The sequence below is a fragment of the Triturus cristatus genome, chromosome 2_1 (genome assembly GCF_964204655.1).
Source record: "Triturus cristatus chromosome 2_1, aTriCri1.1, whole genome shotgun sequence".
Lineage (NCBI taxonomy): Eukaryota > Metazoa > Chordata > Amphibia > Caudata > Salamandridae > Triturus > Triturus cristatus.
In genome coordinates this window covers 1,110,732,153-1,110,759,484 of record NC_140581.1, presented here as the reverse complement: position 1 = coordinate 1,110,759,484, position 27,332 = coordinate 1,110,732,153, and the positions used below count along the sequence as shown (strand labels likewise).

Genomic DNA, 27,332 nt, shown 5'->3' with positions numbered 1-27,332 from the left:
GAGTGGAGCTGCTGGGGCGCTAAGAGGTGAAATACAACAAAGCCGAATTATCATGCAAATGGTCTCTTAAAGACCTGTGAAGTACTCAGGTCGGGCTGTGTGTGTGCCCTGGAAGGGAAGCTGCCTCAGCTGCCACACAAGCGGAGGTGGGGTGGGAGGAGAGGTGACAAAGAATGACAAGAGAACAGCAGGGTGTGAGAGTCGGGTAAGGGGACAGAGGGTGACAGAGGGCAGTAGGGAAAGACAGAAACAGACAGAGACAGATAGAGATAGAGACTAACAGAGACAGGGACAGACAGAGACAGCTAGGCAGAGACAGGGACAGACAGATAGAGGCAGAGACAGACAGAGAGGCAAAGAGACAGACGGAGAGGGAGACGGAGAGGGAGGGCGACAGAGAGAGAGGGAGACGGAGAGAGAGATGGAGGGAGACGGGGAGAGAGAGGGAGACGGGGAGAGGGAGGGAGACGGGGAGGGAGGGAGACGGAGAGGGAGGGAGATGGGGAGAGGGAGGGAGACGGGGAGAGGGAGGGAGACGGAGAGGGAGGGAGACTGAGAGGGAGGGAGACAGAGGGAGGGAGACTGAGAGGGAGGGAGACTGAGAGGGAGGGAGACTGAGAGGGAGGGAGACAGGGAGAGGGAGGGAGACGGAGAGGGAGGGAGAGAGGGTAAGTGGGGAGAGGGGGAGGGAGGGAGGGAGACGGAGAGGGAGGGAGACGGAGAGGAAGAGAGAGAGAGGGGGAGAGAGGGAGAGAGGGAGAGAGAGAGGGAGGGAGAGAGGGAGGGAGAGAGGGAGGGGGAGAGGGAGGGAGGCAGGGAGGGAGGGAGACAGAGGGGGGAGACAGAGAGGGGGAGACAGAGGGAGATGGAGAGGGAGGGAGACGGAGAGGGAGGGAGAGAGACAGAGAGGGAGGGAGAGAGACAGAGAGGGAGGGAGAGAGAGAGTGGGAGGGAGACGGAGGAGGGAGGGAGACGGAGGAGGGAGGGAGAGGGAGAGAGAGAGGGGGAGAGAGAGGGAGGGAGACAGGGAGGGAGGGAGACAGAGGGGGAGACAGAGAGGGGGAGACAGAGGGAGACGGAGAGGGAGGGAGACGGAGAGGGAGAGGGAGGGAGAGAGACAGAGAGGGAGGGAGAGAGACAGAGAGGGAGGGGGAGAGAGAGAGAGGGAGGGGGAGAGAGAGAGGGAGGGAGACGGAGGAGGGAGAGAGACGGAGGAGGGAGGGAGACGGAGGAGGGAGGGAGATGGAGGAGGGAGGGAGATGGAGGGAGAGGGAGGGAGACGGAGGGAGAGGAAGGGAGACGGAGGATGGAGGGAGACGGAGGTCGGAGGGAGACGGAGGAGGGAGGGAGACGGAGGAGTGAGGGAGGGAGATAGAGAGAGGGAGAGAGAGAGATATGTGTATGCCGGGTCCGGTGGCTCAGTGGACGAAGGCGTCCGCTGCAGGGACCTGTGTTCCACCTCATGGTCACAGTTTTTTTTTGTTGCTCTAGCCCCGCCCCCTCCCCAATGACCCCGCCCCCAAAGTGCGGCCCTCGGCCACAAACCACACTGTAAATTTAGCCCCCAAGAGAAAGTTTGTGAGTACCCCTGGTATAGTATGTGTCTCTTTTTATGTCTTTTCTAAAGTATACATTTTGTATGCATCTTGTTTTATATGTCTTTTATAAAGTATCCATATAGTATGTGTCTCTTTTTGTATATGTTAATAGTTTGATCAGCTACAAGGATGCCTGCTTGAAAAAAAGACAAAAGCATAGTGCTCTGACCGCTTATGTACACCAAGCTGTGTTCTTAATGGCGAGCTGCAGGAAACCAAACCATATTTGCAACAGGCATATCACCCACCAGGGTGACTGGTCATGTGGTTGAATAAAATTGGACTGTTCCCATTGGGCGCAGTATTAAGACTGATTTGCATATGGCTGGGTTCAAACTGGAATTTCATGGGGAGCAAACAAATGATGGATTTAGGCCCAGATCTCTGTACTGGGGTGAATGTATGACATTGTTCTGCATTCTGAACCATCAACTATTGTTTTTGCATTTATCACCCCGAGTGGGACAGGTATGCCCAGACGTGGGTCCCGTGCTCTCCATGCCACTGGAATCAAGCTATCCTGGCTGAAGAGGGGTGAAACCCCAAACCGGTCCTAGGATGCTTGTTTCCAGTCCAGGGAGGACCTGGCTTGGCAGTTCAGGCTGGACTGTTCCCATGAGGCACAGGGTTAAGACTGATTTGCATATGGCTGGGTTGAAACTGGAATGGCATGGTGAGCAAAAAAACGATGGATTTAGGCCCAGATCTCTGTACTGGGGTGAATGTATGAGGTTGTTCTGCATTCTGTCCATCAACTGTGTTTTTGTTGTTGTTTTTTAAAATAAAATATAGCATAGCTCCAAAGAAGGGACATTTATGTTTGGTTTCTTATGAAGGACTAGATGAACTTTGAGCAGGCCTGTGAGGGTTGTACAATCATGTATTACTTAGATCTTGGATACACTCAACAAATGATCATGAGGTATATCGCAGCAAAATTGATTCTCTGTGTGCCTCTCTTTGTTTGCATTGAGCTGGAAAGAGGTGAATTTTTGTGGTGCTTTCTATCTCAGTCTTGGAATTATTGATGTGGAGTGAATGAGTGACTGAGTGAGTGCACATAAACGAATTCTCCTTTAGGAATTTGAGTGATTTAAAATGTAGTGCCCTTGAAAGGTTACAGACTAAGAGCACTGAAGAGTTAAAAAATCCCCCAAAATAGCTTCCTAACAGTGACTGTGAACGAAAATCAACTTTAAAGGCATTATTTTTATGGTAATGCCAGAGAATTGTATGGAAGCAGGCAAAAAAGGCTGGGAAGATCTTTAATTATGGTCATGAAATTTGCGAATTTTAAATTGCAGCAAATTTCCCAAAATTTTGCATTATGAATAAATATTTACTTGCTGGAGACCGGTAAAGCAGATATTTTTTACTTGAAATATTTGCTGACTGGTATCTCGTGTGACTTTTGACTTGTGTACATGAGGTATGTCCTCAGATTAAACCATTTGTTTAATTTTGCAATATTTTTATGGGATTTGGAAGAAAAAATGTAGGAGATATAATATTGCATACCCTGGTGACAACTCAATTCACGCAAGCAACCCCAAAAAAATCACGCATTAAGATATAGCTTAAACAGTAAATGGCCCTGTTGACTAACAATCCCTCATTTATTGGTGCTTGCTCCCTTGATTCTTGTCTCCTAAATGCCGAGCAATCCTGCCATACATACATGTGTACTTCAAGAAGGCCACCTCCTCTCCCATAGTTCTTGTGAGGCATGTGCTCTGAAAGAGCTGACAAATCTGTTTCTGTACAATTAGAGTTATCGAATAAACGCTAGCTTGCAAATGACACAATTGTGTAATGTGTGGATTTAGTCAGGGCACGAGTCGGAGGTACACGCGGTTGAATGGCGTCCATCCACTGTTTTCAAAGGGTGAACGCCATGTCCACCCACTGTTTTCAAAGGGTGAACGCCATCCACCCTGCCAAGAATTTGGGCCCCACTGAATAATGTGCTGAACTCGTCCCGATGTAATTTCCAAACACCGGGACACTTTCAGCAGCGCCTGCACGTTGTCTGCTTTTCATCTGCAACAAGCAACAACGTGCAGGCGGGGACTCCTGCTGGGCCCATAACAAAGGCCAAATTTGAGGGGTCTTCGGGCCTCCTTTTGTTTGGAGTCTCTTGGCTGGGAGCAGTCAGGAACCTCACACCTGATGAAATGAAGTGGAGGGGAAACAAAGGCTCACCCCTTGTTAGCAAGTCACACATGCTTAAGAAAGGCAGCTTTTCACTTTGTTCAGTCCCTGTTTAGGAGATATGCATGCACTGTAAGAATGTCAGATGTGTTGGTCTTTCCCAGTATTTTACACAAAGCAAATTGCATTTATGTAGAGCTTACTACACTTGAGGAGGCGTCGAAATAATTAAAGTACCACTATTTCTTCTTGTATAGCCCTACTCATCCCAATGCAGGGTGTCAGAGCGCTTTACATCAACACGTGCATATTACATGTACAATAAATGATATACTTTTGTAAATGAATGTACAGGATGTGTTACATAAAACTGGGGGATTGCAATGTGTAGAAGTCACATATCATCTTCCATAGCTCACTGTGCTATTATCCTCGCAATGCGCTCAAACGTACGTACACATGATAGACCTGCTAAACATATATGTGAGGACTTTAGATCTGATGTCACTTTTTGTGATGCCACTTGCTGTAAAGTCGTGGCTTGTGATGCCACTTTCTATGATGTCCATTCCTGTGATGTCATGCTCCATGAGGTTGTGCGCCTTGTTGTCACTTGCATACTGCCTAAATCAGTTAGTCCCCCCACTTCTTTTTATAGGGCTTGTGCCCTTGATTTAGTACGTTTACAAAGGGAATGTCTGGCATTTAGAGCATATCTCCTGTAATGGTATGACCTGAAAGTGCCCCGCGTTTAGAGTATGCTTACGCTAATGGTATGGCCTGGAAATCTCTGGCATTTCAAACGTACTTCCTGCAATGGTAGGGCCTGGAATGTCTCGCATTTAGAGTGTACTTTCCGTAATAAGTATGCCCTGGACGTTTCTGACGTTTAGAGGCTTTTGCAGTAATGGCATGGACTGGAAAGACTGGCATTTAGGGCCTACTTCTTGTAATGGTATTACCCGAAAGTAACTGGCATTTAGAGCATGCTTTCTTGAATGGTATGACCCGGAAGTGTCTAGCATTTAATGTATTCCTCCTGGAATGGTGTGACCCGGAAGTGTCTGACATTAAGACCATGCTTCCTATAATAGTATTGCTGAAAAACTGAGCACCAAGGGGCTTATTTACAAGCCCCTTGCGCCGCCGGTACGTCACTTTTCCCCATGTTAAAAGTGACGCACCGGCGGCGCAAAGGTCTTGTAAATAAACCCCCAAGTTTGTATACCGCTTAGACTTCCCGACCATACTCTACTAAATAGCACAGGCAGCTCGTCTTCTCCCAGGTTACCTCTCTGAAATGTCAGTTATGAAAATAATTAAAAAGCCCTGTCTCTTGGAGATACAGTTGTGAATTCCAGGTCCTAGTCAATGACACAAAAAGGACAAAGAGGAGAGCAGTGGAATTAATGTACAGGCAAGAAATAGCTGACTGAAAGGGTAGGTTTTTCACACTTTGCTGAGTCTCATAATTGGGTTCACGTTTTATGAGGGTCATTTTTCGCCGGCCCGTGTCAAACCATTCAGAGATCATTCCGTACCCGAGAACAAAGTCGTAATCCAAGGGGCTCGTTTGTTGATATAGCGTTTTAGCCAAAGGAAAAAAAAAAGTTTCTAAAAAATGTGTAACAATTACTCCCATTAGAGACATATCATTGCTATGTGGAAAACATTGAAGGTTCAGAAAGACGATAATAACATAAAAATGTGCCATGTTAGGTTGAGTGAAAAAGTGAGAAAATATAGACTGCTGGACACACAATTTTTTGTGGACCCGAGTTTTACTTAGGATTGTAAAACAGCACTATATGAATGTAAAATCCTATACCAGATTCCCAGAGACAGGAACAGAGGCTTTCCAAGCTGGTAATTCTCCCCGGATAGCGGCCTTGTTGCATTTCTTTGTTTGCAGATTTATATAGCGAAACTCGACCAGAAGGTATTGGAGCACTTTACATGAGCACCAGTTAGGCTACACAAGGACACATTCTTTTTTTTTGGTAGGCAAGAGGAGATTAAGTGATTTGCCCAGAGCACAGGATGTGTAGTCGACCGGAGGCTCGAACCTTGGTTTCCCAGCTCCAAAGTCGGCAGTCTAGCCGTTAGACCACATCCTCTCCCGTTGGCAAGTTTAGGTTTGTGTATTCCAGGGTGTGACACAGTGCAAAAGTTGGATTCACACACATAATATTGTGAGCCTGTGAGTATTTACATACCTGTAAGGCGGTTTCCACAGCGTAACTGGTAGCTTAAAGTCTCCATCCGAGCTCTCCACTAAGATCCAGAACCATCTTACCACCTCTTTTCCACGGGTTCCTTCAGATTTTATTGAATATTCTAATTGATTAGAAAGTCCAATACCTATCCCATCAGTGAGCCGCCAACTCTTTATTTGGATATACTTGAATCTTGACAGTTGCCAATTAGTCATCTCCGGGGCCTCCTCCCAAGAGATTAATACTCCGTCTACCATCAATTGACCCCAGGTTGTTATCCCTGCGTCTTTTAATGGACAAACCAAACAGTCCTTAGACCACTCCGGAGATCCAGGAGAGTCCCAGATAGGTGCTAATCCTCTATAGTAGTTAATGTTAGATTCCCTCCTGATTTTATGACAAGTTATTGCAAAGCCTTGCAGGGCCTTAAGCTATACTTTTTTAAAGAAGCGTGGGTCACCATATTTATGTACAAAATCATACTCGCCCCTTTGCACATTGGATACCATAGCTTTAAACATTTTGCGGGTATCAGAACAATCTGGTTTGCTTAGTAAACATTTCCCTCCCTTTAATGGAAAAACCCAGGCGTAATCAGATAAATCCGGCAATCATAGGCCCCCCTTGTCATATTGCCTTCTAAGCTTTTTACAAGCAATTCTAGTACCTTTTGCGGCCCAGACAAAGCTAGTAAACTTTGATTGGTCCTTTTTAAGCCATTCTTCTTTAAAGGTCATAGGGATATTCTGAAACAGAAAAGTGAACTTGGGGAGGATTGCCATCTTTACAAGATTTACTCTGCCATAAATAGTTAGAGGGAAGTGAGACCAGCTAAGTAGGAGTTTCCCCATTGCCCTATTGATCTTTTGAAAATTAGTTTCTGGAATTTGTTCTATCCTCTGAACAATTTTGGTGCCTAAGTACCTCTTTTCTTCCTTAACACAGCTCAGTTCCGAACTAATGTTCCATGTCATTACAACCCTTTGGACACCTTTGCCTGCTCCCCTATAGATGTTAAACGTGTTTGAGATGTTTCCATTCACCAAAATCCTAGCTGTGGGATTCTTATATAAGAGTGCTATTGCCCTGCAGAAGTTCTCCCCTAGATTAGATAATCGCAAAATTTCCTGAAGGAAAGACCAACTGACCCGGTCGAAGGCCTTAGTCGCATCCACGGCAATAACTGCCAGTGGCACTTTGAATGTAGGTGCCATATCGATAGCACCAATTTAATTATAGATTAGTTCTTTGATCCCCCTACCACGCACAAAGCCCTTCTGATCTTCATGTAATAGTACTTTCAACGCCCCACTCAACGCCCCACTCAGCCTATCTGCTAGAATTTTAGTTAAGATCTTATAATCCGAGTTAAGCAATGAGATACGCCTGTAGGAGTCACAGCAATTAGGTGGTTTATCTATTCTAAGTATCAGAGTGACAATGGCATCATTCCAAGAAGGAGGGATCTCACAACCACATTAAAAAATCTCAGTGAACAGCCTGGCCATTACCGGGACTAGATATTTCTCCAACTTTTTATAAACTTCGACAGGAAGACCGTCTGGTCCTGTAGCCTTGTTCGATTTTCCTGTTTTAATAGCACTTCTAATTTCGGCTTCTGTGATTGGGCTATTAATTACTTCCCTTTGATATTCAGACACTTTGTATGGGGCTTCTTGACCCAGCAAATCTTCCACCTCCTCTCACAGTGTGGATAGATTTTCAGAATAAACTTCCCAAAATGATTTAATCAAGCCTTTTCAATGCCCTCTCTCGTCCTAGTTAGGCATCCTGTCCCACCACATTTTAGTTCTTTTATAAAGCATTTTACTTGGTCGTTTTTTACTTTCCATGCAAGTAGCTTGCCACAACCTTCTCCATAATTAAAATGGGTCAGTTTACTCACTTGCCACCTTTCCTGCAGTCTTCTTTCTAATACGCCTACTAGCTCCATTTTAAGAGCCTCAATAGATGCTACCCCGGACTCCTGTACTATCTCTTTATCCTGTATCTGTTGCTCAAGCCCCTTGATCTGATCTTCAATATTAGCTATTTATGCCCTTCGTTGCTTATTTTTGTAAGATTGGATAGATGTTATTTTCCCCCTTAAGAAGGCCTTATAGGCATCCATACTATACCTATTGAGGCACTATCTAAGTTATACTAAAAAAAACTCTTGAGATTCCAGCCCCAATTTTTCCATCGTGTCTTCCTCAGAGAGTATAGTGCGATCAATAGTCCATCTCCTTTGGATCACCGTGTTAGGAGGGGCCAAAAGTATAGATATGGCAGAGTGATCAGACAAGTGAGATCCCACATGACTGGCGTCCCTAACGTGACCCTTCAAGGATTGATCAATGAAGAATAGATCAGTTCTTGATTGATGTCCCTATTTTGTATTATTAAAGGTAAAGCTTTTTAGGGGCCCTTTCCTCTCCCTCCAGATATCGCACCAACCTAAATTCTTTATTGAATTTATTATTAGAGAACGTGATTTATTATGTGTAGTCACTCTTCTTTTGGTGGATCGGTCTAAGCTATCATCTAGAACCACATTAAAATCACCTGCCATTATGACGGGGTCCGCAAATTCCAAGAGTTCCAAGAGTAGATTGCCAAACGGAGTAGGATCACCTAAGTTGGGGCCATAGTAGCCAACCGAGGTATAAGCCTGGTTGTAAGACCTCACTTTAGCAATAACCCATCTACCAGCCTTATCTACTCTAGTCTCCTCTATTACAATCTGTGGATTCGTTTTTACAAGAATCGCCACTCCTCTTATAGTGAGTTGATGGTCCGTATAAATCACTCTCTGAAGGCATCTTCTAGAATTAAAAATCTCAATCATTTCACTGCCGGTTAGATGAGTCTCTTGGAGAATTATGATTTGGGCTGGAGCATCTCTTAAATACTGTAGGATCTTTTCCCTTCTTTGCTTTACTCTAAGGCCATTAACGTTCCATGATAACAGCTCTATCTGAGCCTTCTGGCTGGTAGTCATTTGGTGTTCCTTCCTCTCACTAGCCCATTAAGACCAGAGTTCCAGATCATTTGTTGAGGACAAGCTTTTTTTTGTATTCTCTTGTGGTTATTTATGTTGGTACCAAAAGGCAGCTGTCTGCAGTGTCCCTGCACCAGGCATACATACCTACTCCTGGATTTGCAGGCGTAATACACACAGAAAAACAATCTTTGTTAATTGGGCCTAAATTCTGCCCAGGAAGTCATATTGTGAGATCCTAACAGATCGACAGAACCTCCTCAGCTTTAGGTTGCCAAAATGTTTCACTGATGCCTGGTTCTTTCATCTCCCAAAATAAGTTTAGATAAAAATGCTATAGAAACATGAACAGTAAAGCGGCAACAAAATAGCTCAGCGAGTTAAGCCCTTGCTGCTGTCATTTTCCTGTGATTTGCAGGGCACTAGTCTGAATTTCGAGAAGGCACATACCTCCTTCCATTCTCTAAAGTCAGCAAATTGAAAACATTCAATTGGATAAATGGAATTAGGTTACCGTAATCCAATCCTTATTATTTACAGGACTTCAAAACAACGGAAATGCTCTATAAAATGCTATAGAAAAAGAGGTTATTATAACTCGGGCTTCAGACAATGTGTAAAATACGGACATTGACTGCAAATCCTTAGAAATATTGGTCATTAGATTGAGCAGTGGAAAGAGTCATTCGATCGCATTCTAAGGGTGCTGCTGTGCGGATATGTCAATTACAGCTTTCTGAGTTGGTAGGTGTGGGCAGCTATTGTGTACAGTGATGCGCTGCTCTGAGGCGACCATAACCTTCGACCTATGTCTATCCTCCATTTAGGTCTGATTCAGAAGTTGACACTACGCTCCCCTCTGCCTCGCGCCTTTTCATGTTTTTTCTGTTCTCGTGCCATCACTGCACTATATTTCGGTTTCCTCTTTGCCAATTTTAAATTTGTACAGCATTTCGTGGAGCTACCTATATAACACAGTAAACACAAATGCATAATTATTAGCTGGTGACTGCATTTTGTTTTGTGTATTTCAAATTTGATCAAAAAAGTTCACCCTTTAAAAGTGATATTGTTATTAATTTTGTACAGCTCCTTTACCCACCTGGGCCTTGTTTGTCTTTTAGAAGATTCGCTGTGAATTAATACATATCACACTCTGTGTGGTTGGAGTTTTCTGGTTGCAAATTTACTTGTCTCCATACAACACATTACATTGTCAAGGTGTAGACTTGACTTAGCCTATGATCTGTGCATGCCCTTAGCCTGACCACCAGGGGCCTCTGCTACGGAGATGCGAGCTTGCCTTTAGCGAAATGATAATTTTTTGTGTGTTTTGCAATCTTTCTCTTGTAGTTTTTATGTCAAGCACAACTGAGGTAGGGCACTGGTGCAAATGCTTTTGCTTAATCTCCAAATGCTCATGTTTGAGCCAATGTACGTGTAAATTGAACCGTTTGGAATTTATACCAAGTGCTTTATCCACCCCCCTCTAGTTGCAGGAATGGACAACAGCAATTCTTTTTAGGTCGAACCTCGGCAGCGCATGCGCTGCGAGGCATGCTGTATTCGAGTATGGAGTTGAAGCTCCGCCCTCTCTCCACCCATATTTGTTATTGGGTTGTGTCATTGTCCTTTGTAAATGCTGGCTTCTGATTTGTTAATAGGCTTGTTAGTCCCTCATTACTACCGCCTTGTCTTCATTTGTAACCTCCCATGAGGACTGGCCCTTTTACTTCTGTTGTTACACGGTATGTCTTATTTAGACGATAAGCAAAATTTTCTTTAATGAGTTTCTCCTACTGCAGTCACAACATGCTTTCCTGCAGCATTCACTGTGCCATGCGTGTTTCACTTTCCAAGCAGCCCGGGACAATGGTGGCCGCTTCTTTGAAATAAAATAGGTCTCGCATTTACAAGAGTTTCAGCTATTGGCATTGTCAATGACCATGCCTTTAATGTATGTGTTAATTATCAAAAGAGATAAATGAAAGGCATTGTCATTTACAATTACAACATCTTAAACTCTCGCAAATATGAGACCTATTGCATTGCAAATGCTTGTTGAAGATGGGACTTATTTTTCATTATTTGGCTTAGCCCCAGAGGAACAAAAAGGGCAAGAAGCAAGAAAGGTAGATGAAGAGAAACATAGGAAAACAGCTACAGTGTGCAGAACCAGGAGTAAACAAACACTGGCAAAGCCAATCGGTCTGGCATTGGCAATTCTTGTTTTGTTCTGTCAAAGTTTGTGTAAAGCCTTATTGTTGGGGAGCAGCAGGGCCATCAATATAAAATCACTGGCTATTGGAAAAATATTTTTGGGTTTCAGAAATCCACATATTACCATCACAGTTTCTGTGGATGCGCTCCTTGTGAAGGCTATACCTGGCTGATGAGCCTGCTTGGGTTCCATTTCAGGGAGGACCTGGCCTGGCAGCTGGGGCAGGACTGTTCCCATTGGAGCAGGCTCAAGACTGATTTGCATTTGTCTGGGTCCAAATTGAGGTGGCATGTTACTCAGAATGACGATGGACTGGGATGTGGTCCAGACTAATTACCAGTGGCTGAGATTAATTCAAGCATTCCATCCATCACTTTTCTCTATGCTCACTTGTGAAAGGGTATCCTCCTGTAACTCAAATTGAAATCAGCCAGTGGCTGAAGTGTGCTAACCCACTCCCCCAAAATGCATGCTGCAGTGGCTGATAAAATGTGAATGACACCACAATATACTAATGGATGAAGTCTGGTAGAAAACCCTTATGTTATACACATAACTTTAAAAATAATCAAAGGACTTGGCTAACCCCAGACCTTAAAAAAATAATTGGTTTGCCATTGGTTGCCAGCCTTTTGCCTTTCTATTGCTTTTTTTGTAATATTTTTGTAAATCATTCTTACAAACAGACAGAGAGGCTTGTACAGACAGACAGAGGATTGTACAGATACATGGAGAGGCTTGCACAGATAGGCAGGCTTGCACAGAGAGACAGACAGTGAGGCTTAGGCAGACCAACAGAGAGGCATGCACAGGCAGACAGAAAAAGAGACTTAGTAGACAGACAGAGGCATGCACAGAGAGACAGAAAGAGAGACTTAGCAGACAGACAGAGGCGTGCACAGAGAGACAGAAAGACATGTACAGACAGACAGGCTAGCACAGACAGACATACAGACGGACAAGCTTGACCAGACTAGCTTGCACTGACAAACAGACAGACAGACAGAGAGGCTTGCACAGGCAGTCTTGTACCATCAGACAGACAGAGAGGCTTGCACAGACACACAGGAGGACAGAGACTTGCTCAGACAGACAAGCTTGTCCAGACAGAGGTTTGCACAGACAGGCAAACAAACTAGCACAGACAGACAGAGGGTTTCACATGCAGACAGATTTGCAAAGGTAGGTAGAGTTGTAAGAAAGAAAGACGGATATGAATGCAATGGTAGATGGGCAGACAGGCAGATAGACAGTTCCACAGGTAAATGGACATACATATAGATAGGGTTGCACAGGCAGATGGACAGACAGACAGATAGAGTTACAAAGGTGGATAGATAGATAGATAGATAGATAGATAGATAGATAGATAGATAGATAGATAGATAGATAGATAGATAGATAGATAGATAGATAGATAGATAGATAGATAGATAGATAGATAGATAGATAGATAGATAGATAGATAGATAGATAGATTGGAATAAGTGGCAAAGTTAAAATTAGTACTATAATAGTTAAATGTCTATATAAGCAGGGCATACAAGAGCACTGAAAGCATGCTAGAAAGCCGTACAAGCCGGACAAACAGACAAAATTGGTTTACAAATATACACCATACAAGACGACTGAAAGCAAACTAGAAAGCCATTTGAACAGGACATATGGACTAAATTGGTTTACAAACATAACTGTAGCCCTCAATTAAAATACATACCAGAATGGAGGGGGCCAAGGGCCAGGATCCCTAAATCTCATCAGTAAGACAGACTGGAGTTCTCTTCTAAACAACTCCTTGTATTTCGTCCGGCTTGTCTGAAAGCCTGTTCGGCCTCCTTGGACCCGCAGGTATGCCTGCTAAATTGCCCCCAGTGCAATTCTATTGCTGAGTTCCGGAATAACGCTTACATGACTTGCCAGGAAGCACAACACATTCCGACAATCTGCCAAGTAGCAAGGCAAGCAAATCAAGGAGTATCAAAGGGAGGGAATTCTAACTTTACAGTATTAATTGCCGATCTCTCATCAAACATCAGCAGCACATATATAATTTTCTGCTGGACAATGATGCGGAGGCCGTGTTTCTAGCTAAAACACGGCTTCCTGACGTATCCTTACCTGAGGTTATCACCAATCTTCCATCCAATAATGCCATTTCCAGAAGGGAGGAGGTGGGATCACCATCATTTTTAAGAATGCATTCCATTGAAAAACACACGAGCTACCCATCCCTGACTTCGAAGTTCTGATTTTCTCATTAGGTCTTACTCAGAAATATACCAAATCTTGTGCCTTAATTTACCAGCCGCCAGGATATGCAAGGACATTGTGTTTAATTGTTACTGACATACTTGCCCCTCAAATTTTGAATTGCACGCACTTTACACTTATAGGTGATTTGAAATCCAGCTTGAAGCCCCCAGGAGTAATTTGGTGATGACTTTTATAGAGGATCTGAGTGCGCTGAATCTAGATTTGGTCAACTTAGCACCCACCCATGAGGCCGGACACCTCCTCGATCCTATCTTTCCTAATATTAAGGATCTCACTAGGAAACCCCTGGTGCTTTTACCCTGATCAGACCATCTGGTCATGCCTTTTTCCATTGGGAATCAGGACACTCCTTTCATAAAACCTGCCTCTTCTCTGGGCAATTTACGAAATTGAGCGAGATTGGATGTATCTGATTAGAATGCACAATTGCTTTGCACGACACCGGATCTGGAACAGATACTAGATCTAGATCAACCCTTGATGGATCAGTGGATTATGAACTTTTTGGAAACAACTTTGCCAGCAACACTGAGGTCCTCACAGAGAATCTATCCCCCTGCCACATGGTTCAATGAAGCCCTGCGGCCGTAGAAAAAACATTTCAAGATCTTAGAAAGAGACTGGAGGAAGTCATACAATGAGGATCAAAAGGCAGAGTGCAAATTGGAACATTATCATGAGCTCTTTAAGGCCACGGGAGCAACATTTTACTCAGAGACAATTGCTAACTCCCAGAACTGCATTAAGACTTTTTTCAATGTGGTTAAGGAACTTTAGGACCCTAACAAAATAGCTCCTGCACCCTTACCATCTTGAAACCATTGCCAAGAATTGGCTAACTTCTTTGTTAAAAAGGTGGCCGATATTCAGTCTCATCTCGCAAAGGTTCCTACGCTAGACAAGCCTTATTTTTTTTAAATCAAAACGTCTTGGCTAACACCAGACCTAAAAAGAACCTGAGGACTGTTCGGTCATGGAAAAAAACAGACATTAGGTGGAATCAAAACTCGGCCACCTAGTTATTCGGCAGCTCCGCCGGTGACTACCTCTTAATGAAAGTGTTAGGCCTATACATTTTTATTTTGCAAAAATAAGCAGTGTTAATACCTGATTTTTTGGTGAACTGTGCCCTACTCATACATTCAAGAGTGTATAGCTCCGACTTCATCGCTTCATCACCCACAACTTTTTCATTCTCATTAAAACACAGATGATACTATTCACGAGTGATACTTTTAAAAAGTAATTTTCAAACGTGTACGGAGATGCATTGCATACTTTACATTTTTTTTATTGAAGTATCAAAGACAAGAAAATTGGCAACACTAGCTCTACAACATCAATAGTAAATAATAACAATTACAGTACAAAATAATGAAATAGTGCTCAGGATGAAAGAGAGCAATATAAGTCAATAAATATATAAAAAGTATTTTTTATATTATGAAATGTAAAAGGGGGAAGAAGAAAGAAAAAAAAAAGAGATAAAGGAAAATATGGTATCTAAGATATCGGTGAGTGAGCAGAAAGATACTTAGTGAAAGATATCCAGAATTGTTCAGATGTAATTTTCTTAGACATTGAAAATGTAGAAACAGTAGCTATTCTATGTTTATCACAAATAAAATTCCACCATTTTAATGTAGATTTTTTAGAGCTGTCTTATGCATTGCATACTTAACTCTGTACAAGCTAATAGTGTAGCTCGTACGCATGCGAGTCACAGTGGAAAACCCCACAATGTGAAAGAAAAAAAAAAACTGGAGCTTTTACAATATCCATAAAACATTTTCCGCATACATTCTATTTTTATGCCTTTTTTAATTACAGACCTTTTGGACACCAGTATTACCTCTGCGACTGTTCCTCACAACCTCTTTGACTACTCGACTTCTTTTTTTTCTCACAGCGTGCTCTTCACAACTCAATTGCAGTAGATGGCTTAATTAAATTTATAGTTCTGTTCTACAGTATGTCTATAATTATGTTCGCGGTACAACATAAAGTGTGCCATAAGTTAAAGTTGAGGCAGCTCGTGATTACAGAGGCATAAGCGCCTCGTTCATTATCCTGAGAAGGTGAGACGAGAGAGGCCGCCGCCGGGGCCATATTTAACGCTCTCTGACAGCAATCCCGGGAGGCTTTCTGAGGCACATGGAGTACTATTCAGTTTACACCTGGAAGTATTTGTGAGCTCAAGAGAACAAGGGGAAGGCAAGCTGGTGTCTAATTTTTTTTGCCTTTTTGAGATTCACAAAACGAGGTATGAGAGGAACTATTTTCAGCTGGGCATGCTGTGTGTTTCCCCCACTAATCCGACATTTTGGAACATTCTTGCTCAGTTTGCATGGGATCCCTGGAAAAGCCCCGATACACAGCATTTTCCACTTGCTGTTGTGTCTTACTCCTCACTTAACTTGCGTGTGACTTACTCCTAGCCACAGTGCAAGACATTTCAGAACCTCTGCAAAATTAGATTTTGCTGTTCAAGTATTCACCATTCACCTGCCAACTAAGGGCCTCATTTACAAATAAATTGCTTTATGGCAGTGTCGCAAGTCTTTTTGCTGAGCTGACCTACGCTAATTTGAAAGGCCGGGACTTCACCGTATTTATTGTACCGTATTTATGAGATACAGTGCATTCCTGTCCTTTCAGCCAGTGCACAATTGCCAGCGTTTGAGTTGTTGGCAGGATTTGCCACGTTCTATGTGTGCTGCGTAATGCAGCACACATAGAAAGAGGAAGAAGCGAGGCAAAATTAAAATATTTCTTCTCGTAATGCCTGCTCTGGGGAGGCATAAGGTTTTCGCACTCCCTCAGGTTTAAGTGATCATGTAAATCTGGGGCACTGTCAAAATCCATTGGTGTTGCGGGGGAACATCCACTGCAACGCCCATGGAACGCCTTCTTCACGCAGAGTTAGGCAAGGCAGTACTTTGCGCTGCCGTGCCTTACTCCATATCGATGAGGCCATGCAAAACATATGATTGAGAGGCGTGCGCCACCGCAATGTCAAAAAAAAAAAAGTGATGCACGTGTGATGCAGGCCTCTTGTAAATAAGCCCCTCAGTCTTTTCTTTTCAATGCTATTCATTGCCTTTTGTCGCCCTCTTGTGGTTAGTTATGTTGTAAGGCAGGCTGTATGCAATGGCCTCGGTGTAGCTGCAGCTATGCTTACTCCTGGATTTGCTGATGTAATACTCAGAGGAAGAAAACTGTGAATCGGGCCCAAAGTCTTCAAGGAAGTCACTTTGAGAGAATCAAACAGCTGGACTAAGCCTGCTCATCCTCCAGGTGCCAAAAATGTCCCTATGGTCATTTCATTTTCCAACATACATTTTGAGAAAAGATTATAAAGCAAGCACAAAGAGGCCAAGCGACAGAATAGTTCATTTCCAAGTTTCACAAAGCACGTGTATCACACCACTTTATTTATCTAATCAAAGAGAATAACACCTCTTGGGAAAGTATTTTTGTTAATGAAGTCTAAAGCCCTTTTTACCTGGAAATGACATTAATATTTGATGAGAACAATCTCTCTTAATACAAATTTAACTCCTGAACAGTTTTCCTTAATTCATTAAAACAACCGCTTATAGTTTAGTGATCGCAGCTGATATCTGGTGTGATGTGTAGATTCTGAGATAAAATCCTTGCAGGGCAAACTCTCCCTTTCATCCTGCAGTGGTTGTTGAATTGAATACCAAGAAATGTGCTTAGAAATTAGAAAGCTCTGTTGAAAAATGTACTGTTATCACGATGGAGGGACGTGAACTGTGCACAATTAGTCCTGTTTCTCATTTCAGCTAATTGAATATTAATGTAGTTTAGAAAACGTGATTTTCTTTTGTTTATTTTGTGAATGTATCACTGTCATTTATAAAACAGACTCCGTTTCTGGATGTTCAGCAGCAGCAGTAATTGCTGTCAATGCAATTGGAGACCAACTGGAATTCACACAATTAAAGCTTTACCACCACAGGTAGACAGTCAGACCTCAACTTTGAAATTCTCTGCCTGACCCTCAGATGAATTAGTTATGTGAAAGCCAGCATCCCAATGGTATAAGCATTAGCTTAATATCCATCCCACTTTGAGCCAGAGTTCCAACAAATATAAAATTACTTCAGCAAGGAAAATTTCACATTTATTATGTGTTTATTAAAAAATGTACAAAAAATGCATGATTGAAATTTTCCCCTGACCATGTGTGGGTGTGCATCCACAAATGCCTAATCATATGTGCCACATGTGCATTTGCAGAGAAAAAAGATATCCCTCCATGCGGGGGCGCCAACTTATGCTGGGCACAGGGGGTCTGGCCCAGCAATATTTCAAATGCAGGCCTGCCAAGCCGTGTGTCATACGATATTGGCTCTCTTGACAGGGTCACACGGTGAGGAGCTGATATCACTCTGTGGCGGGGAAAACAAACTGAAAACCGCTCTAAACAGGGAACTTCCAGCTCATTTTAGGAGGTTTTGGACTACCAAGGCCCTTTAAGCCTCTTGGGAACTCTTCATCACTACGCCCCGCCCCCCTGCAAGGCCCTGCCCCCTGCTCACACTGTGACATTTTTAGGTCGAGCCTAGCGGAGTGCGCTTGCGCTGCTCAATGGGAGGCTTCTTGTGAGTACTCCAAACTTCTCCGTGTGGGTCTCACTCCTCCCACATATTGGATTGACCTTTGCGTGTGTCTCTCAATAATGAAAGCACGCAAATGGCCAAAGGCGGGTGCATGTCCCACCTCCTTCCAATGAGTCACTCCCACAGCGTTTTGCTCTCGGGAGCGAGCAGCGGCGCGCATGGCGGCAGCTGTATTCCTCGTGGGTCAGGTTACCGTGCTTTCTCTTTCCCTTCTTGTTCGTCGCAGTTAACAGGCAATGCGGCTCTCGGGGGCAGCTGCTGCAGATAAGCTATCTATGCTTGAGGATCGGCTTTTTTTTTTCCAGAACGCGCCACACCGCGCTTTATCTTTAACATGGTGTCTCCTGCGTTTCTTTTGTATTGCACTTGGCTCCAAAACATTTTTTATTTAAATAACTGCATACCTCCGCAAATAATTTTCTTCCGCTCGCCAGCCGGGAACTCTTCAGAGCTCAACCCGGGGGGGTCAGAAAACATTTTTTATGTAAATAACTGCAGAAGTCCGCAAATAATTTTGTTCCGCTCACCATCCAGGAACTCTTCAGAGCTCAGCCCGGGGGCGGTCAGAATTTGTTTTTTAATGTAAATAACTGCAGACGTCCGCAAATAATTTTCTTCTGCTCGCCAGCCGGGAACTCTTCTGAGCAAGCGGCATGCGATGCAACACTGTGCACAGCACCACTTCCAATGCTTAAAGCAGGTAGCATCAAGAGGGGCACCAGACATGTTTAATTGAAGCTCTCTTCGGTCCTCTCCCCCGCACCTAGTCGCTCAAATTCAAATTATTTTGTTCCGCTCACCGGGCAGGGACTCTTCAGAGCCCATCCCACAGGCTCTCGGAGCAGGCGGCATGCAAGGAAATGGGCAACATGCACAGCACCCCTTCCTAATAACATGCACAGCCCAGCTGCCAGCAACTTTCATTTGTTCTGCACCCATACAATTTTTAAATTAACACATTCAACGAATTTTCATTCTGCGATCGTCACTTTAATTTTTAGTCCTTCCAGAAATTCAGCTAATTTGTGCCGGGGAGGCTTATGATTTGTGCCTTCCTTCCTCGTGTCCTCAAATTGCTTTGTTCCCTTGCCACCCCAGGGGTGCTTACAGCAAGCGGCATGCTGTCCCCACGCCTAGTCTGTGTGCCCTTACATCTGTTGTGTTCTATTGAATATATTGTTAGAGTGCATCCCCACGCGCAGTACTTATGTTTTTGTTATTTCTGTGTCTGCAGCAGAAAGAAGCTGCTGCGCTCTATAGTTACATGCTAGCATTCAATAACACAAGAACGCGTTTTTACATTTTTCTACAATGATACTGCCTATCTGTACGATACTCGGAGTTTTGCATGCCACTCAACCGAAGGGCACTCATACGAATGACGCCCGAAAAACATGCACTTGATTCTATTCCCTTGTGTGTGTGTGTGTGTCGATGTGTTGTGTGTGTGCTCGCGCTGTATAGCTTTACAGAGGTAGTTCAGCAGCGTGCCCTCTTGGTATGTACTACTGGGATAGGATAAGAAGAGCACCACACACTCAACTGAATAACCACAAAGATTGAACAAATGAACTTCACTTGCTGTGTCTGTGTATGCTGCTGATATATGGATCTCTTACAACTGCTAAAAGTAAAGATGGGAAAAAAGGCAAGATGGGGCAGTGTTGTAGTGCTTGAGAGACAGAGGGGTGCTGTAAACGAAGTGCATCACACACTGTTCAATACTCTAGTGAAGCCGTTGCACATAGAATGTTATAGTGCTGTTGACTTGCATCGAGGGACTTGTCTTTCTGTCTGTGCGGTAAAAACTCTTGGAAGGTATTAATAAATGTTTCCTGAGGCAAGCATGTGTTCCTGAATTGGACTGCATGATCCAGTGTGTAGTCATTGTATGACTCTTCAGTCTGGTGGTACAGCAACTAGGATAATGTGCTGCATGGCTAAACACTTATGAGGTCCAGAAGGCGAGACCTATTGGCTATGCCAATGCTTTTTGTCTTAGTTGGCAGGTCTACAACTGAGGGGCTCCACTTTGGTAGAGGCAACTCTAGCAAATCTCACATGCAGCACATGCATGGGCATGTCAAATAAGAACCTCACCAGAAGCACTTGAAAGCGCACAAAGGTTTTCTTGTTTCCGTTTAGCTGCTGGTCCTATGCTGCCATGACCATAGTAGGGGTGTCGGTGTCACGTGACGCGCACCTCAGCAAACTGTCCCTGTGATAGGCAGTAAGATATATATTAGCCACCACTGTTTGTGTCTGTCAGCCTGTTAGTACTTGGACACACTGAGGCAACTCCCTATTGTGCAGATGATTGGGTCTGTCAGATAGTCCCTGTGATAAACACGATGCTATCACTGTATAGCTTAAAGATAGAATCTGAGCAACTTGTCTTTTTTTAAAGCGTAATCAGTGGTTAGCGGGTCTTGGTATTTATTGAAAACTTCCAATAAGGCTGCTAGCAATGTCTTTATTGGATTGGAACTGCCAAGTTCTGTGTACTTGCACTTTGTTTTATTAAGATGGTGAGTACCAACACGTCTCAACAACTATGCAATACTTTGAGTTGGAGAGTACCAGCACTTCACAGAAGCAAACACGTCCCCTAGAATAGGGTACTTGCAGCTATATTTTTCCATCTCAAGCACTAGCTGCTAGTGGCGTAGCAAGGGTAAGGTGGTCCGGCCCTGGTGGCATCAGTGTTGGGGCGGCAGCGTCCTCCCCCTGCTTTTACCTCTTTACCGGGGCGGCAGACGCAGGAGTCGATCGCCAGCATCCCCCACCCCTACTTGCTCTTACGGCTGCTGCAAGGCTGCAAAGGCTGGGACCACCACAGGCGGCAAACTGACCCACTAATAATGTTGTGAACCTGGCTCCTTTTCCTGCATGGGTGGTACACAGAGGCAGCACATCTCTTAAACACACATTGTGCAGATCTACCAACTCACAACAGCCGCCAGGTGTCACACTGTATCAGCAAACATCACACAGCCCCTCCCCCGGTGAGGAGACTTCATCGCAAAGCAAATTCTAAGGACAGCCTGAAACCCTGTTTCCCACTCGTTTGTTCTAGGTTGTGTTCTCTTAGAGACCACTCCATATTTTTCAACCACTCCTGGGCTTGGGACAAGGCCTCCGGAAGCTTTGTTTGTATGTTGGGAGCTTAGGTGTGGCTCAGCTGCCCAGGCAATGGGATTGCTCCAAACACCAACCCACATTTCCAGAACCCTGTCGCCTTTCCAGAACCAGACCCCCCGCCCCTCCCCCCCTCCAAAGACTTCTTCTCGTGCTCTCACCACAGCATCTTGCTGTGGAAAATATTCTAAGGTTGGCAAGTCCTGGAAGGCCTCTGTGGCTTCAAGCTGTTGTTGCAGCAAGTGGGAAGTGCAACGTGTGCCTCGATCATTACCAGGCTGACAGTGTATTACAGCTAATGTCATTACATTATTTGTCATGAATGTATTTGCATTTATGGGCGTAACACTGGATTTAACTCCATTGAAGTAATGGATTGAACGCACCTCAAGGGACCTTCCTCTGCGTTTGAGCTCCATTGTCACGCGCAGGCCTCTGCCCCTCCCTCTACATGGATGGTGGGCGCTGATCCACATATAAGGAGTGGGTGTGCTCTTTTGTAATTGAAACATGTTGAAATAATACAATTTATTGGAATTTCATCTTTGTAAAACACAGGGCCTCTAATTTTGTCTGGTTTGTTGGCTTGCAGGTTTGTCAAAAGTGTGTTGACATCTATACGGGGGTGCATTTGTGATTATGCGAATGTGGCTATAGCGTCCTTTCCACATTATCCTTGTCCCAGTGTTAGAGCTCCAGTGTCAGTGCCTTTGTACCGGGATCTGTGTCCCAGAGTCAGGATCTAGTTCTTGTGCTTGCCTTCTGAGGGTTAATATCTCTGTTTTTGACTAAAAGGTATTTTTTTCTGTGCTCTTGGAAAGAAATCCTAGACTATAAGTGGAAAGTAATGTGTGTGTGTGGTTTATAAGGGAAGCAGGGCGGGCATGGCTAATGCAAATGTATTAGGCGGGTCCCCTCTGCTTGCATTCCCTGCTATTTTAAGAACTAGTAAAGCTTGAGTGGGAGCACATTCTAACGAAAGGATGGAAACATTGTGTAAATTTTGTGAGTGTGTTGGCCGTGGATAACTATTGGCTTCACATAGTATAGTGGTTGTAAATCTGGTGCCGAATGTGACTTCATCAGAGGGCTGAGAGGGCGTTTTAGAGGGTTTATGGACAGATGGTAGACATTTTCTAAGGAGAGTAAAGGTGAAGGACTGCGAATAGAATAGAGATAGGTGAGGATTGATGGTGAAAGTAAATGATGTTTATATTGTGTGCAAAAATCACTAATGTTGAGTCTTGTGTGTTGTCGTGTCTTTACACTATATTGCCATGCTCCGTATGAACCAGTTACCCTCCTGGCATGGATCTTTGGGCGTATCCAGCATTCATTCTGCTTTATCAGCGGGCTCTTTAACCCATGGTGTAAGTCAGGTCACCGTTCGTCCTACAGTGATTTTCATGTCTTATGCTACCCACATCCAATGCTTGACTCAAAAGAGTTAGAACCTCCGTTAGAGTGCAGAGAAGCTCCAACAAGGGTGCAGCATAGTAGTTAGGTTATGTGTATCTGTAAAGTGCACTATCACCCATGATGGTATCCTTACCTGAGCAGGTGTGTGTGTCTACATCTGCCTGGGATAGGTTGACTAATTGAAAAGCCAGGTCTTCAGCTTCTTACGGGATTCAAGAAGAGAGGAGGATACTCTGGTCTGAGGTGGGATTTTGTCCATTCTTTATAAGTGATGTAAAATAATCCCCATCCTCCCAATCTGGTTCTGCATAAATGTGGGATGGGTGAAAGGAGTTTAAAATGAGTGTGTTTGTGTTTCAGGAGATGATGCGTTGTCTGAACGGCAACCAGTGAAGTTTCCTGATGGCACCTCTAGCTGATACACATTTGGGGATTTTTAAAGAAAGCGTGCTGCTGAATTCTGCAAGGTCTGAAGCTTCTTCAGTGAGCCAACAGAGAGACTGAGATAGGCGCTATAGCAGTAGTCAAGAAATGACTACTGTCTTCAAGAGCTCGAACAAAATATATTTCTCTATTTTTGATTAGTCTTAAGGAGCAAAAAGAGGCAGAGGTGACCTTGTTAACTGCAGCATGTGAGTTGTAGGCATGTCACTTTGTTTCATGTATCATGGCATCCAGTGCAGGTATGCTGAGGAGATGACAGCAGATGGTATAAGCTAGAGTGTACTCCCAATTGTTGACAAGGTGTGTTTTTCATGGCTATGTCTCAGCAACTGAACTGACAAAGGATTGGGAAGTTGTAGTCTTTAAAGAGGTTCACTTACAGCCACTTACAGCCACTTTTTGCAGGATTTTAGGAAACCAAGATGATAGATTGAGGCAGGGGAATGAGACATTCTATTCAGGAGAGGGAGATGATGGCTTACTTAAAGGTGATATGGATTACCCCTGAGGAAAATAAATGCTTGATCAGCCCTCCTGCAGGGAGGTTGGGATAGGATCTCAAGAGGCATGGAGAAGACGACGGGAAGGGCTGGTGGTGGTGAAGAGAGTTTCTGTCATCTAGAGTTAAGTGATGATAGTATGAAGTCAGTGGCTGAAGCTGAGGTACCTTGGTTGTCCGGTATGATCAATTGCATTTCATTGATTTTGCTTAGATTGTACTATAAATATTATGGTTTGGGGGCATTTGTTGAAAGTCATCTTAAGGGAGTTTTGCATGTTTTTGAAGACCTCTCTTTGTTTTTTGAGGGTAGATGATTTCTTAGTGTTGAAGAATTGTTTTAATGAATTTTGGTTCAGAAGTAATCGGGCTGAGCTATTTTCAACTTGACCATGTCATGTTTACGTTTAAATTGGCACTCTGGTGACACCTCTGCATGATTTTACTAAGAAGACCAGAAAGCCAGCCTCAGATAATAGTAGAACCTTGTTTGAGTAACCACCTTCTGTCTTCTGTTTCTTCTTGACCTTTCTGCAGCCTTTGACACTGTTAATCACAAAACTCTCCTAACCACTTTAAAACAGAGAATGGGCTTGGAAGTCACAGTGCTTAAATGGTTTGCTTCATTCCTCTTGGACAGATCTCAAGTGATTAAAATAGCGAACAGCCTTTCGTCTTCAATGGCGGTAGGTCAAGACGTCCCTCAAGGATCTATACTTGCACCCACTCTTTTCAATCTTTACTTGGAACCATTGGGTAATCTATTAAGGAAATCTGGGATACTTTATCACCTCTATGCTGATGACACCCAAATCTACCTTAAGGTGTCTTCCTCACACGACATCTCAATCCTCAACCTACTCTAAATTCTATTCAAAACTGGATGTTAGCTCATCAACTCATTCTGAATTGCTCCTCCTCTCTACCTCACTCTCCACTCCTCCTGTTCAATCTTGGATGAATAACCTGAATTTACTGAACAACAAACCTATCGTTGTCGATAGCGCTAAATCCCTTGGTGTTATTCTTGACAAAAAGTTCAATCTACACTCACACATCAATTCTATTGCAAAGAATGCACATTACCAACTGCGCCTTCTCTGGGGGATTCGATGTTTCCTTCCGGAGCAAGACCTAAAAACCTTGGTCCAATCTCTGGTTCTCTCTAGATTGGACTATTGCAATTCTCTGCTTGCTGGCCTCCCCAAATCTCACCTTTCCCTTCTCAAATCCGTCCTCCATTCAGTGGCTCGTTTTGTCTTTGGGGCGAAAAGAAGTGACCACATCACACCCATACCTTTTTCTCTTCAATGGCTTCCCATTGAAGCAAGATCAATCTACAAGCTTGCCTGTATCACCCACAAAGCCCTGCACACTTCCTATCCTCGATACATGGCAAATAAACTTAAAATCTCAGGAGGCTCTGGACCTTCACGTAATGCGGAAAAATTACTGCTTGAGCCCCCCACCTTCAAAAGGGAAAGATCGATGGCTCAATCCTTCTCAGGCAATGCTGTCAGAATCTGGAACTCGCTTTCTCCACTACTCCATACCACCACCTCTACCCGGACTTTCAAAGCTGGCCTCAAATCTCTTCTCTTCCAAAGACACTTCCAGAATTAATGCTTCCCTTTTCATGCCCCTCAAGGAAGTTCTTACAATGTTGTAAATATGTAATCTATGCCTGTATGATCCGAATCCTATTGTGTTTTTGATTTTTGTGTGACTACCATCTATTGTTTAATTTTACTTTTTCATCTATCTCGTTTGTCTTTGTAATGTGTAAGTATGTAAATTTCCTCATGTAATGGCCTTGGTTCTGTTGTGAAGCGCTCTGACACCTTTGGGTAAAGTCTGCGCTATATAAAACTACATTAAATTAAATAAAATTAAAATAAAATAAAAACCTTTAATTTATGTACGCCTATTAGAGATCAGTTTAACTCACTCATGCCTTGCACCGTCACCATGGCTGTGCAACAAAATACAAGATGAGGCAACATTCTTTGTTTGAGGAGGAAGTTTCATAGTGATAATGTGAAAACATTAGCAAGAAATAACAAGAGATGTAAAGTTTAATGGAAGAATGGCGGAACACGAGAGTGCGCAGTGAGCATCAGTGATGCTACGTTGAATGGAAATAAATTGTGAATTCATAGTTTGTGCACTGTATATAGAGGAGGTGAATTTGAAACATTGACTGAATTCTTAAGTAACATTGTTTGTGTCTTTTTTCCAGCACCATCCCCAATCAGCCTGGTGAAGAAAGGCAAGATAGCTAAAAACAGCATTTCTCTGTCATGGCAAGAACCCGACCGCCCCAATGGTATCATCCTGGAGTACGAGATCAAATATTTTGAGAAGGTATGATTTCTTGTTATGTGTCTTGGCTGTCTTTTGTCAGGACCTCTCATTTTTACAAATGTTGGGGTGGGAATTCATTGATTTCGATATTAGCAGATAGCCTGTTGGGGAAATATCTTTTGACATAGCTACGTGCTCTAAAAATAATCGACAGTGATTTGCATTGAACGAGATAATGTAAAATTTTAGCAGGTGATTCTAGTGTCACCATGTAAAACATAATAACAATTGTAAGCCTCAGAAAAAGTTTGTAGTTGAGATAGGCTTTGTGGACCTGGTCAAGAGGGCAAAACTGAAACCCGAAATTGTTGCAGCGTCTAACCCTTGCCCTTCATGACATAATCCTAGCTAACAGGCCCACATTGGACCAGGAACGACGTAGAAAGTTGGAGAAGTCTACCTAGCTGGTAAGAGGGTTATGATGAACAAGCAGGCGGCCATTTTGTCTGCCACTACTAAGCAGCCACCAAGACCAAATTCAGATTCATACAGAATCAGGTGACATACTCGATTCAGAAAATTAATTATAAACCCCACAATATGACGTGAATTTTACATTTATGAGGGAAGTGTTCACAGGTGTGAAGTCCAAGAAAAATCGGACACCATGAACTCGATTTTCTTCTAAGAGCAGTTCACAGAGATAAAAGGCCTGCTTGCAGTGTTATTTTTTAATACTTAAAAAAAATTCTTTTGGCTTGACTCATATAGAATCAAAACGAAATAGGAAAATTATATAGCTGCAACCCGATTACTGTGTATAAATGCTTTAGCTGGCAAGGACTTCGTACCTGAGGGCTTTTTCACGCCCCTGCTTTTGATTTCCAACAATAACTTTGCAGCTGAAAGAATATTTCCAGTACCTAGGAACAGCGTCGGTCAAAGCACTGTTTTCTATTTTGTCACGGCTAATCATATATGCACGTTGGAAACTGATCTTTGAGATTCTGGCTATCAGTAAGGGGGGTTCAAGGCACCCATTTCTTTTTCAGATTCTTTGGGTAAATTGATATTGATCATTCGGTATAGATCGAGCAGGACACCATGTGACCCTAGTGAAAAGTATAGGGACATCTCATGTGTAACCTACAACGTCACGCATACATATCTAGGGTTCTACTTCGCTCCTTTTTCATCACAGCTCCAGATTTCCAGTCCTGGGTTTTACTTCTACACATCATTAGTTAATTAAAATTTCACGCCACAACTCCCAAAATGCAATACGCTGCAAAACAATAGCACAGGACTGGAAACTTTGTGCCCAGTCAATATGGAATGAAGTGGTTACCCTACGGACAGCTTAGGTGAGGCAACGCAAAAAGTAAACATCTGCAAGAATCACATTGATCAGGGCTCTG

General features: G+C 43.5%; 1 protein-coding gene across 3 annotated transcripts in view; it reads left to right on the top strand.

Annotated features, from left to right (window-relative positions):
• EPHA5 (EPH receptor A5) overlaps positions 1-27,332 on the top strand; it is a 675,470-nt gene that overhangs the window by 472,584 nt on the left and 175,554 nt on the right. For all 3 annotated transcript variants that reach the window (XM_085636504.1, XM_085636505.1, XM_085636506.1), the window contains exon 6: positions 25,850-25,974. In XM_085636504.1, coding sequence (XP_085492630.1) covers positions 25,850-25,974 — 125 coding nt within the window. The remainder of the gene's footprint in view (positions 1-25,849; positions 25,975-27,332) is intronic.